This window comes from Equus asinus, chromosome 7, assembly GCF_041296235.1.
Source record: "Equus asinus isolate D_3611 breed Donkey chromosome 7, EquAss-T2T_v2, whole genome shotgun sequence".
Classification (NCBI taxonomy): domain Eukaryota; kingdom Metazoa; phylum Chordata; class Mammalia; order Perissodactyla; family Equidae; genus Equus; species Equus asinus.
In genome coordinates this window covers 100513708-100526872 of record NC_091796.1, presented here as the reverse complement: position 1 = coordinate 100526872, position 13165 = coordinate 100513708, and the positions used below count along the sequence as shown (strand labels likewise).

The following is a 13165-nucleotide window of genomic DNA, read 5'->3' as shown; positions in this document are numbered from 1 at the left end:
TTAAAATTTTTATAAGAAATAAATGTTATTAAGTGCAATGAAAATAGTAAGTCAGAATGCTTTTTTCCTTACTTTGTAAAAATTTAGGAGATGAAGTTTTTGAGCAATAAGATTAAATATAGACACTTGTCAAGGAATTAGAGTACAACTGTAATTCACCTTTTCTTTCTTTTTTTTTTGTTTTTTTGCACCTGAAAGCCATATTTTTAAATGTTAGCTGTCGTCAAACTATCAATGTCATAAATGGTGCAGTTTATGTGGCAAGTGTCTTTCATGGTTAGCTTTAGTAATCTACAAAGTATTTACTCAGTGTGGATATTGAAAGTTTTCTGTACTGTTATTGATGAAATGAAGAGATATTTCAAGGGGCCATTTAGCTTTCATGTGTTATCAACCTATAGATATTTAGAAGGTTAATAGCGAAGAAGGTAGAATGGAGTCAGTCTTTTACTTGATATAAATATAGTTCTCGTCTCAGATCCACTTGACATGTTGTTTGGAATCCAAGTTTTCATCAATGTTATTTATTTTTAACCTTGTGAACTCCTACTTTAAAATCATAATTTGCATTTCCATATTAAAAACAGTTGTGTTTTGAGAGTAGTTGATTTAAACCAAAAAGTCACTGATTGTTTTTCTTTTTTAGATATCGCAATTTTGATCAGCCTCACCGATTTTATGTAGCTGATGTGTACACTGATCTTACCCCACTGAGTAAATTTCCTTCCCCTGAGTATGAAACTTTTGCAGAGTATTATAAAACAAAGTATAACCTTGACCTGACCAACCTCAACCAGCCGCTGCTGGATGTGGACCACACATCTTCAAGGTGAGGCGTTTCAGAAATGGTGCTTTGGTTTCACTTGAGGCATTGTTTCCAGCAGTCAGTAGGCAAGTGTAGAGGTTTGCTGTCCTGCCCTGTGTCAGCGCCGCCCCCCCCCCGCCCCCAACAAGATCAGGAGATCCTTTGCAAACACAGTTGCCCAGAGTGTGCCCCGGGGTCTACAGTCGGTGATTTGTGGGCACACTGAGGTGGTAGGACCACTGTGAGAGTGTACTTGTTTCTGTCTGTCTGATAAAATTATTTTGACATTCTATCTATAGACTTAATCTTCTGACACCTCGCCATCTGAATCAGAAAGGGAAAGCTCTTCCTTTAAGCAGTGCTGAGAAGAGGAAAGCCAAATGGGAAAGTCTGCAGAATAAACAGGTAATGAGTTATTGTTACTAGCAAACTTAATATTTTTAGAGATAAACTTGAATTTATATTATCAAGTAAACTGAGTGAATTTTTTTGAAGTTGCCCAACCTTTAGGTTTTGCTTTATTTTAATTAGTATTGTGTGTTGACCAATCTTTGAATGCCTTTTTGGTGAGTTGGAGAGGTTTGGCTTTTATACTTGGTCCATTGATACAATTATATCATGAAATCATCCTTATAAGTCCTAGGATAAACCCCATTTTCCTTAAAGGATTATTTGTAAGTAAAATAAAAAAATAAAAAATAATAAAAATAGAATATTTTTAAAAAGAAGATTTTGCTAGCATTTATGATTTTCGCCTTTATGAGTGAAATTGGGCTTAAACTTTATTTTTTATTCTTCTGTGTGTTTGCGTTATATTTCTCTCTCCCCATGTTTCCTTGCTCAGATCCTGGTTCCAGAACTCTGTGCTATCCATCCAATTCCAGCGTCACTGTGGAGAAAAGCGGTTTGTCTCCCCAGCATTCTCTATCGCCTTCACTGCCTTCTGACCGCAGAGGAGCTCCGAGCCCAGACGGCCAGCGATGCTGGCGTGGGAGTCCGATCGCTCCCCGTGGATTTTAGGTAGGCCTGTGCTCTCAGCCAGAGGAAACAGGTCATGAAACCCTATTCTCAGAAGAACTGAACTAGGTTCAAATTTTAATTTCATGTAAAACCATTCTTGAAAGGTTAGGAAGATCACGTGGGTGCCTAACACATGAAATGAAGGCATCGTTTGACTCTTGAAGTGGAAATCTGTACGTTGCATCTTTGAGTCCTATGTTCTCGTAAAGTTACAGAGGGAGATGAGATCTAAGGTGACAAGTCATTGTTCCTCCATCAGTTTGATGGCACGTGAAGTGGACGTGGGAGCAGTTCTTTGTTACTCTGCCGACATTTTAAGGCTGTTTTCTCTTTTATAAAATCAAATGTGTATTAAAAGGCAGTTGCCTCAATATGTTCTTTGTCTCCCTCGTTTTCTTCCCACTGGTGAAGTCTCTGCGTTCTAAGGAAGTTGTTGGTTTAACCACTCAAATTAATTTTGGTTATCCAGTTGGCAAGACCAAGATGGTTCTGAGGATTGAGGAACCTTAGAATGGTAAAATCACAGCTGCATTTATTGAGTACTTACTACAGTGTCAAACACGGGTTTAAAAGCTGTGGCCTGTATTAGATCATTGACCCATCGGGACAATCCTTTGCAGTAGGAATTGTTGTTAACCCCTCTTCCGAGTGCGGAAGCTAAGGCACAGAGAGATTATGGACATTGCCAGAAGTTACCCAGCTACTTAACTGGAGGGCCTGGGATTGTAGCCCACGCAGCCTGTGGCCCCAGGTCCTGCAGGGTGATCCCAGACTCCATGGTCGCCCCCACCACGTGCTCTAGGGCGGAGGGTTAAAGCAGTGCGGCCAATCGTTTCTCCCTTTGTAATTGATGTCGTGCAGAGTTCCTGTAATGTCGATTTCTGCCTTGGAAAGGTTTGCCTTCTAAAATAGTATATTTATAGGGATCTTTATATGTTTTATTCAAATTGCTCTTGCTCTAAGCCAAGCCCTGTTCAAGGATCTGATGAAAGGTTATAAAAATGTCTTTGCAGATACCCTAACTTAGACTTTGGGTGGAAAAAATCTATCGACAGCAAATCTTTCATCTCAACTGCTAACTCCTCTTCAGCTGAAAACGATAGTTACTGTAAGCACAGCACAATTGTAGTCCCTGAACATGCTGCACATCCAGGTGCTAATAGAGCCCCCTCTCCAGAACACCGTGACCAAATGTCTGTGAGCTGCAGGACGCTGCTCAGCCGGCCGCCCGGTGAGCTCCCAACTGAAGTTTCAGCAGATCTGGCGGCAGTTAATGGTCTTTCTTACAATGGAAATCTTGCCAACGGCAGTTACGATTTAGCTAACAGAGACTTTTGCCAAGGAAATCAGCTGAATGACTACAAGCAGGAAATACCTGTACAACCAACTACCTCATCTCCCATTCAGAGTTTATACAATTACGAGAACCAGCCCAAGCCCAGCGATGAATGTACTCTACTGAGTAATAAATACCTTGATGGAAATGCTAACACATCTACCTCAGATGGAAGTCCCCTGATGGCCGCGACGCCTGGTACTGCAGAAGCTGTGAAAGCGCTCAAGGCCAGGGCGGATTCTGAGCAGAGTCCTTCTCCTGGGTACTCCTCGAGGACTCTGGGCCCAAATCCAGGACTTATTCTTCAGGCTCTGACCCTTTCAAATGCTAGCGATGGGTTTAACCTGGAGCGGCTGGAAATGCTTGGAGACTCCTTTTTGAAGCATGCCATCACCACCTATCTATTTTGCACTTATCCTGACGCTCACGAAGGCCGCCTTTCATACATGAGAAGCAAAAAGGTGAGAGAGAATCCTTTTATTTTGAGAAGTTACAGTGGTTCCTCAGTGTGCATCCAAGCGGTTTGAAGCATTGGGTAATTTCAGAAAGAAGGGAAGCCTTCCCCTCAGGGATTGCCGCACGGACGCGTGCAGACACAGCCGGTGGCATTCCTGCCCAGGCGCGGGCACGAATCTGTTTTTCGCTGATGAAGCACTCTGGGTTTGGGGCTTTGCTGATCTGTTTGTGCCTTATTTATTGATAGAAATTCAGTTCAAATGAGACTGAATTTGTGAGAGCGTGTGCGTCTCCTAGATCCTGAGGCTGATGGAAAGAAAGAGTGTTCAAGGAACTTGTGTTTTACTTTAGGTACTCAGGAGGATGCTGTCTTGGCATACAAGGCATACAAGCATGGCTAAGATGCAAGTCTTTCCTAGAGGAGCTCATCTTCAAGGGTTTGGAGAGCAGAGAGGGGAGGGAGCAGCACCTTCCCCAGCTCAGGGACTCTCCAGTGAAGGAGAGTGACTCCTGCTAGAATTCTGAGTGAGCAGTGCTTGACAGCCCAAAGGAAGGGCGGGATCTTAAGCTTAGTGTGCATTTAAGATTTAAGGAGGAAAAGTGATGAAGGTAAAATATTTAAATGAAGATAAGAGGTGTCACAAGGCAGCACAAGTAGTTTACAAAGCTGCTAATTGTGCTAAGCACTCAGCAGGAAGGAATGTCACTTGTGATCAGGGAAGATGTTGATGGAGGAGGTGCGTTCACAGTGTGGAAACAATGAACACATGGCAGAGCCCCTCTGCTAAACTGTGGCGGTCAGAAGTATGGAAGGACCTGAGAAGACTTACAAAGGCGGGTGGGTGGAAGCTGTCTGGAGGAAGATCTTCAGGGCTAGGCTGGGAAGTTGTAGCCCTCTTGAAGGGTTTTTACATAAGGGGCCATCAGTGAAGTGGTGGTTTTAACTCACTCTGGTAGCAGAGTGCAGTGCAAGTTGGAAAGCCAAACCAAACCAAGCTGAGCCATTGGTTGGGCTTTGAGTGTAAGCTTCTGCAGAGAATGGAATGGACCTGGAGTTCTGGGGGTGAGGAAAGACTGAGGGGAGTGAGATTTCACAGGAAATAAGGATTTTAGCTAACACTCACAGTGTTTAGCCTAGCCAGATGCTACTATTGTCACTGTATGTATATTAATTACCTAATTTAATTCTCATTATATTTCCGTATCCTTTTATTTATAATTGCGTATGCTTTTATTATCCTCATTTTGTAGATGAGGATACTGAGGCAGGAGAGGTTAACTTGCCCAAGGTCACATGGCAAGCGCGTGGCAGAGCCCAGACAGTCTGGCTCTTCACTGTCACACTGACCTACGTCTGGTGCTACTCTGTAGCCCAGGCACTGCACTGAGCCTTTTACAGACCTCCTCTCACTTATCTTCCCCGCGAGCCCCTGAGGGGTAGCGATCATGTCCCCGTTGCAGGTGAGAACACTGGCCTGGAGAGATTCGTTAGCTTGTATAAGGTCATCTAGCTAGTCTGGGCCGCTCCGGAGTGTGTCTGAGGCTGGAGTCCATACCCTTCTCTCTGCCTCCAGTCTGGGTGGGAGGCAGAGGCACTGGTGATGCAGTAATGACAGCCATATGAACCAGGAAGCTGGGGTGGTGACGGTGCAGGTGGTGAGGTAGACAGAAATGACGGAAGACAGGCTTAGGGTTTTTAGACCTCACGGATTCTCAAGTGAAGTGTTCAGATAATTGAAAATTTAGGGCTTAGATACGGTTTGGGGGAGTGTTCTTCATAAGTGTGATAATGGAAGCTCTGAGAACAAATGGGATTTCTAAGGGCTGGTTGCAGGAAGAAAATATCAGAGGCTAAAAATGAGTATAAAGTAACAGTATTCTTTGTTAGGTAAGAAATAAATTGTTGATATTTTGAAAATTCATCCGTTTGCCCAGAAAGCTTTGCCTCCTCCTTGCCCGCAGAAAGCTGTATCACTCGCTCAGCCTGGTGTGGAAGGCCCTTTGGTTGTGCTCACACCCAGACGCGCTCGTCCCCTGACCAAGTTAAGCGCCTTGCTGTGCATCTGTGAACTCAGGGCCACACCCTCGCTGTGCTCCTTCTTGGCATGCTCGCCCCGTTTCTGCTTGTTGAGTTCTGCCTGTCCCACCTTGTGCCTTACCTGGGTCCTTCCTCCTTAGTTCTTTCTGCGTTTTCCATCCTGCCGACCATTCCTGTTAACTTAGAGTGTGATTTCCATCCCTTTCGAGTCCCCGTTGCATTTCACCGTCTTGTTGGCATTTGTGGCCTGTTCTCAGCATGGGCAAGGAGACTAGCATTGACTTAAGCTGCTAGGTTTCAGGCGGGTGGGAGAGCACGTTAGCGCACAGTGAGGGTCCTGTGTAGACTCCTGTCCCTCCCAGCCGTGTGCTTGGCAGGGCCTGCTCCTCCGTCTGGCTGACTGTGTTCTCGGGGCTGCCTGCAGTGTCTCCCTCATGGCGGGTGCTCATGCAGGGATAGCAAGTATGTGGGGAAAAGGCTCGAGAAGTACTTAAATCAAAAGGAACCCAGTTTTTAGGAAAGAAAAGTGAGATGGATAGTTCTAGACCCTAGCTTCCGAGTGAAGACTAGAAGACGTGGAGTGATGGAGTAAATTAGGGAGAAGATGGAGGCCTGAGGTAAAGCAGACCGAGGGGAGGCGGTAAAACTGTCTTCTCGAGGGGCGTGAACGTGCAGTTGCTCTTACTGCCTTTTGCCCTACTTTAAAATGGTTGAACAAAAATGTCTTAAAATGCCATCCCAAACAAAGGAATAGTGTTTGAGAAAACGCTACAATTGAAATCACATTTGTGGCCTAGATTCTAGGAATATAAAATTACTTTAGCTTTGTTCAGTGTGAATTTTCACTTTAGGTCATTTTCCCCTTTTATTTCATTGGGAATATGGTGACACCTTGGACTTTTTATGTGGATTCTTTTCTCTTCTGATAGCCCCAATTAGCAATTTGCATTTATATTATCAAGTTGTGCTTTTAAAAGTTTGAAATTGTTTGAACTGGTTCTTATGACTTTATAAGAATTTGCATATTTATAGACATCAATTTTTTCTGATCTACATTTTATATTCAGAAATATCTAACTACACTAAAGGATATGGAATACATGGGAATTTAATATTTCCCATTGTGAGTAGGTAGGAAAACTATACTATCCTTGTAATTGATGCCCAGTTATGAAGGACATTTAGCTGAGAATATGTTAATATGCCTGGTATGAATTCCTGCAGTGATCATTTGTGGATAAGTGTCTCATAATTTTTTTTTGCTAAAGGTCAGCAACTGTAATCTCTATCGGCTTGGAAAAAAGAAGGGACTGCCCAGCCGCATGGTGGTGTCGATATTTGATCCCCCTGTGAATTGGCTTCCTCCTGGTTATGTAGTAAATCAAGACAAAAGTAACACAGATAAATGGGAAAAAGATGAAACGGTAAGTTTTTGGTAACTGGAAGGATTTATTTTTTGGTGAGGGGGAGAAATTGTTCTATTAATTTTTGTTTCTTTTCCCTGGTATGTTTAGAGTAGAGTAGATATTTGATATATTGAATTAGTTCCTCTAAATTGACTGTCTTTTCATTGAATTTAGAAACAGTGTTGTAATTTTGATGGAGGGCAGTTTCTGTTATCTTCTTTTCCAGAAGCTGAAGAGTATCTGATGTCGTGACTCCAAAAAAAAAAAGCACAACCCCGTAGCATTTCCCATCCATATTGCGTATTACAGTTTCTCCCAGATGCTTCGCTCTGTTCAGTGAATGACTTTCCAGTGAACTGTGCTGTCTAGCCCGTCTGTGAAATAATTGCAGTAAAATCTTGCTTTTCTAGCTCAGGGTTTTCACAATTAGGACTATTTCTCTTGTGACCCCAAAACCAAAAAAAACCATACATAAAGCTTGCAGTTTTCTAGAAATAGTTTAAATCTTGCCATTGACTTAAGAAGACTCCAGATATTGGCTACAGCTGCTCCGTTTTGTCTTGTCTCGAAGGCCAGCAGAGGGCAGCTCGGAGGGCCTCGGAGGTGGAGGGGACCCGTGGCAGTGGGCTGGGCAGGACTTGGCACGTCTGCAAGTGAAGGGCCGGCTCTCAGGCAGTGTCGCTTCTCCGGCATGCATGTTGCCTTAATGAGAAACTGGCTCCTTGATGCTTCGTTTTTACTGCAGGCCAGCAGTGACACTGCCACTCCTTTCACAGGTTCTATTTTCTAAATGCACGTTTTCTTCACATCTCCTTTCTGACGTGTATTTCCTACATATCTGACTTAAGTATTTCCACGTAGCATGCTCTGTGACTCTGTTTGGATTTTTACCTATTTATTGAGTATCTTTTTAACTCATGCAGTATTTGACTTATTAAAGAAATTAAACTTGTCTGGAAAGCATTAAGAGAATATTTTAATGTAAGTTGGGTTAGAAAAATTACGTATTTTTTAATTAGTGTAGAAATAGGTAGAGCCTTAGAGGAAAATGTGTAGATTTTGAGAACTTAGAGAAAATATTGTATTTCTGTGAAAAATATCCCAGTAACGATTACCCTGTCTTGGAAATACTGTTTCATAGTATAATGGTTCTTTTAAAAAACTTTTTAGCATAAAGTTGACATTGGCATGTCCTTTTGATTTTAAGAAATTTTTTTAAGATATGACACAGAATTTTTATTTTACTTTCCTTAACATTTTAGATTACCTGGCACGTTGGTTCTTTTGAATACATTAAAAACACTGTTCATATTTTCACTTAATAAATTGAAATAGGTCCTTACATGATGCTGGAAAGCATGTGCATGTTCCATTCCTGTTGTACCCGCCTGCGTCCTCAGCAGATAGGAGTAAGTGAAGCCTTTGCACATGGAGGCCAAAGGTAGTCATGCCTCAGGTGGGAAGCTGCCATGAACTGTAAGAGAAACGAAAGCTTCATGCTGGCGTTTCTTTAAAGGAGCTTGAAGTGCTCTTGGAAACCATCTAGTGAGTGGAATCCCATGAGTTTGCAGCTAAAGAAATGGAAACCCAGATGCATTACAGAACTTCACCCAAGAACACAGCTTATTTGTGGTAAAACCCACTTCTTTGTTTTTTGAGCTCTGCCAAGTTTAGCTTACAGTAGCGCCTTTCTAAGGATATATAAGGATTTTTTTTTTAATTAAAAAATTATTCACTTTGATTTTTTTTAAATTGCACTTTGGCCTTTTTTTCTTAAGGACCACACAGTAGTCAAAAATATCTCATGTCCCTTAGAAAAGTATAGGATTTTAACAGGAAACAGTTCCTAGAGGCCTGCCGCTGTAGTTTCTTTTGGTCTTCTTTCCTTTCTCTTGAAAAAATTTTATAAACTTTTTTTAATAAAAAAATGTAAAAGTATATAGTTGTTGATACATGATTTGGCTCACTGCTCTTATTTCTTTTCAAACAAATATGCTGTATCTCTTTTGAGTCTGGCTTAAAGTGAAATACTTGCAGTGTTTAAAGAATGCTTGACAAAAAGTTTGAAAACCTCTTTGTCAGAATACTCTGGAAAATGGTCATTGTGGAAATTGATGATGGGTGAAGCCCACCCTCCTGCCGTCCCCCCAAGGTGAAGCCTTGTTGTTGCTAGTGCACAAGAAATTTGGCATCTTTCTAGCATTGCAAAAAAGTCACATCATTACTGAATCCTTGCCCGTTATTAAGGTTGTCATTCACAAATAAGCTTTTGCCAAAGAAATTGGAATTAGCAAAGATCTCCTGACAGAAATTGGATTGTTGTGTTTCATGTTAGTCTAAATTTTCTTGTGTTTTTGTCAGTCATGCTCTAATCTGTTTCCCTGATTACTGTAGCTCAGTGGAGGGAAAGCATGCTTTCCCAAGTTCATGGCTTAGTTCGCTGATCACTTTTGGTTTTCAAGCAAAGCAGTTTAGTTTCACATTGTAGCAAATGTACTTTGAAGTGGAAATAGGGACAGAAAAACTTTATCATAAAACCTTATTGTACATTTTTAATATATGAAGATTTTTAAAATATATTTATCAATTTTCATATTTTACTCCTACTTCATGGCAGAGATTATGCTTTTTCTACATCTGGAATTTAATTTTATTAATTTGAAAATCTTGAAAACATTTTAAAACATCGTCAGCAGAATTGAAGCTCTCTCTGATCAGCACGTGAGTGCTTTCATTGTGTGCCCTGCCGAGTTAGAATTCTTAGCTGCAGTTTTGGCTCATGGACATTAATTTTAACTTTATATCCATGGACAAAATCCTTAACTTAAAGCTTCATACTGGATGAAGGTCATTTTATAACTTAGAAAATGAACATTCAAAGAACATGTTTTCCTTTGTTTATATGATTAAATAACTTATTTTATGTTAATTGAAAACAAATGGCCGTGATTTTAAAGTTGCCTTTTAGTATTTGTGGTTGTCATTTGAAATTATCCATAACCCTTGCTTTTATTGAGTTTCAAACCCTTTTAAAAACAGCAGCTATGTCTCCCCTGCTTCCCCATTCCCCCTGGTTTCAGACAAAAGACTGCATGTTGGCTAATGGCAGACTGGACCGGGGCTTGGAGGAGGAGGAGGAGGAGGACCTGCTCTGGAGGGCTCCGAGGGAGGACGCCGACGACGACGACGATTTCCTGGAGTACGATCAGGAGCATATCAAGTTCATAGACAACATGTTAATGGGATCTGGAGCTTTTGTCAAGAAAATTTCTCTTTCTCCTTTTTCAACCACTGATTCTGCATATGAATGGAAAATGCCCAAAAAATCCTCCTTAGGTAGTATGCCATTTTCATCCGATTTTGAGGATTTTGACTATAGCTCTTGGGATGCAATGTGCTATCTGGATCCTAGCAAAGCTGTTGAAGAGGATGACTTTGTGGTGGGGTTCTGGAATCCGTCAGAAGAAAACTGTGGTGTTGACACAGGGAAGCAGTCCATTTCTTACGACTTGCACACTGAGCAGTGCATTGCTGACAAAAGCATAGCCGACTGTGTGGAAGCGCTGCTGGGCTGCTATTTAACCAGCTGTGGCGAGAGGGCCGCTCAGCTTTTCCTCTGCTCCTTGGGGCTGAAGGTGCTCCCGGTAATTAAACGGACTGACCGGGAAAAGGGCCTGTGCCCGCCTAGGGAGAATTTCAGCAGCCAACAAAAGAACCTTTCAGGGGGCTGGGCTGCGGCCTCTGCAGCCAGCTCTCGCTCTTCTGTCTGTAAAGACTTGGAGTACGGTTGTCTGAAGATCCCACCGAGGTGTATGTTTGACCATCCAGACGCAGATAAAACCCTGAATCACCTTATATCGGGTTTTGAAAATTTTGAAAAGAAAATCAACTACAGATTCAAGAATAAGGCTTACCTTCTTCAGGCTTTCACACACGCCTCCTACCACTACAATACCATTACTGGTAAGGAGCCCCAGACCAAACTGCATTCTCTGAAGATGAGACCTTGCTGAATCGCATTATTGTGGCCTATTAAAAAAAAAAAAGCTATGCATGTACAGTTAGTGCTTAAGCTGCATGGTCGGGGGAGGAAGCAAGAGAAAAATGAAAGCACCTTGATTTTCCTCCTCTTTTGGGGAGCGTGCACTGCTCCTTCACTCTGGTAGCTGGGAGGCTAGCTCTCTCATGTCCTTACATACATGTCACTTTATATGCTGCATCGTTAGAGAAGGGTGAGCCCCTTAGTATTTTGTTTTATTTTTCCCGCTTTATCCTGCCCTACTGTTTTTCTGATGCCTCTCAGCACTGCTTTTGGTTCTTGATTTATTCGTGAATTCTGGAAGTGTTTCTATGTCCTTTTATTGTTCTTCCTGAACAAAGAGGCCCCTCTTTTAAGGTCTTTTTAAATCTAAAGATGAATAGCTTGAAAGGAACTGCTCCCCGAGGGTTTCGTTGCACTTGCTCTGCTGTCGTCTGCTCTGCATGCTCCCGCTCTTCTCCTCCTTGATTAATGGGCTCCCAACACATTCAGTTAGAAAGGAGACTGGAGGCCTGAAGCCCAGATCAGCTTCCGCTTGTGCAACACAGCTCAGGCTGATGTGTCTTCTCTGTCAAAGCAGTCAGTGCTTGAATCCAGGATGCCAAAGCAAAGTATAAAGTTTGTATAAGAAAAATAGTGCAGGCTAAGATGATCAGAAAAATGTAAAACCAAACAGTGAAAAATTGTTTGACACTGGATCAGGAAGACTCAGGTGAGACTGAACCTGTTTTTCTTTGTGGGGAGAAGTGAGGCGTGGTTCCCACCGCGCTCCACTGGAATGAGACCTGGGTTCGAGCCTGTTTCAGCCCTTCGCCTTGACGCCTGGGGATGCTGGGACCAGTGACTTCCTCTGTCCCCGTCTGTCCCCAGGGCAGTCCCTGTGAGAGCGCGGAGGTGTGCGTTAGCTCGAGAACATTCACGCTCTGACAGCAGGCGCTTTTGCCTGAGGTCTTTGCTCACTTCCACGGCTCTTCTTTCTCAGTCTCTTGGTTTATGTCCAATTCAGCATTTCTAATTTGAGCTGAGAAAAGGGTCCTCTTGTACTGACTGTCATCTTGTGTAGCCACTGTAACCCGGGAGTGGCGGGGCACGGTGTCAGTGATGCGCATTCCAGAGTGTGGGTGGGGCGAGGTGCAGCGGTGGAGCACACGGTGCAGCGAGCAGGACGTGTGGTGGGGGTCTGGCCTCGCCAAAGCGGTGACGTGTGAGGGAGACTTGAGAGGAGCACCCGGCACCTGCCTGGCCAGCACGGGCCACAGGGAAGGGTTCAGTGATAATGACATCTCCTGGGAAATGCTGTTTTCTTAACAACCATTAGTCTTTGGGCCACTTAAGGATTTTATGACCCCGATTTATGTATCAGAAATGTGCTTAATTTGACCTTAAAATTTAATTTCCAGAGGCTTCACTAAGTATGATGTGAAAAATGATTTTGTCATTGAAGAATAGATATGAAAATGAACCCAAGTAAAAGTCTCTAAAATGGGTCTGGGGACCAGACCTTTCCATCAGTTATTATGTGGAAATTGCGTAAATGTTTTTGCCCAAGCTTAATGGCTCCACTTGGGGTCCTCCCTCAGATTGTTACCAGCGCTTAGAGTTCCTGGGAGATGCGATTTTGGACTACCTCATCACCAAGCACCTTTACGAAGACCCCCGGCAGCACTCCCCAGGGGTGCTGACCGACCTGCGGTCTGCTCTGGTCAACAACACCATCTTTGCGTCCTTGGCTGTCAAGTACGACTACCACAAGTACTTCAAGGCAGTGTCTCCTGAGCTCTTCCACGTCATCGACGACTTCGTGCAGTTCCAGCTTGAGAAGAACGAGATGCAGGGAATGGATTCTGAGGTTAGTGCTGTTTAAAAACACATTGAATTACGTGTTTAAAATAAGCCCTCCAGCGAGGTGGCCAGTAGTTTCAGAGTTCTGGCTGCACAGCTGTCCAGAGAGACAGCTGGAGGCTGGGGCCATGGTACCCAGCACGCTGGACGTTCTCTCAGGATGTGACTGGGTCGCGCTCTTCAGGTGGGCCTTTTAAACTCGACTGCCCACACTGTGGTGCGT

At 43.1% G+C, this 13165-nt stretch overlaps 1 protein-coding gene across 10 annotated transcripts in view; it reads left to right on the top strand.

Annotated features, from left to right (window-relative positions):
• The window catches only part of DICER1 (dicer 1, ribonuclease III), a 73052-nt gene that overhangs the window by 52419 nt on the left and 7468 nt on the right, over nucleotides 1-13165 (top strand). For all 10 annotated transcript variants that reach the window (XM_070514246.1, XM_070514247.1, XM_070514252.1 and 7 more), the window contains 7 exons: nucleotides 647-829; nucleotides 1105-1210; nucleotides 1650-1825; nucleotides 2839-3622; nucleotides 6924-7079; nucleotides 10142-11024; nucleotides 12681-12949. In XM_070514246.1, coding sequence (XP_070370347.1) covers nucleotides 647-829; nucleotides 1105-1210; nucleotides 1650-1825; nucleotides 2839-3622; nucleotides 6924-7079; nucleotides 10142-11024; nucleotides 12681-12949 — 2557 coding nt within the window. The remainder of the gene's footprint in view (nucleotides 1-646; nucleotides 830-1104; nucleotides 1211-1649; nucleotides 1826-2838; nucleotides 3623-6923; nucleotides 7080-10141; nucleotides 11025-12680; nucleotides 12950-13165) is intronic.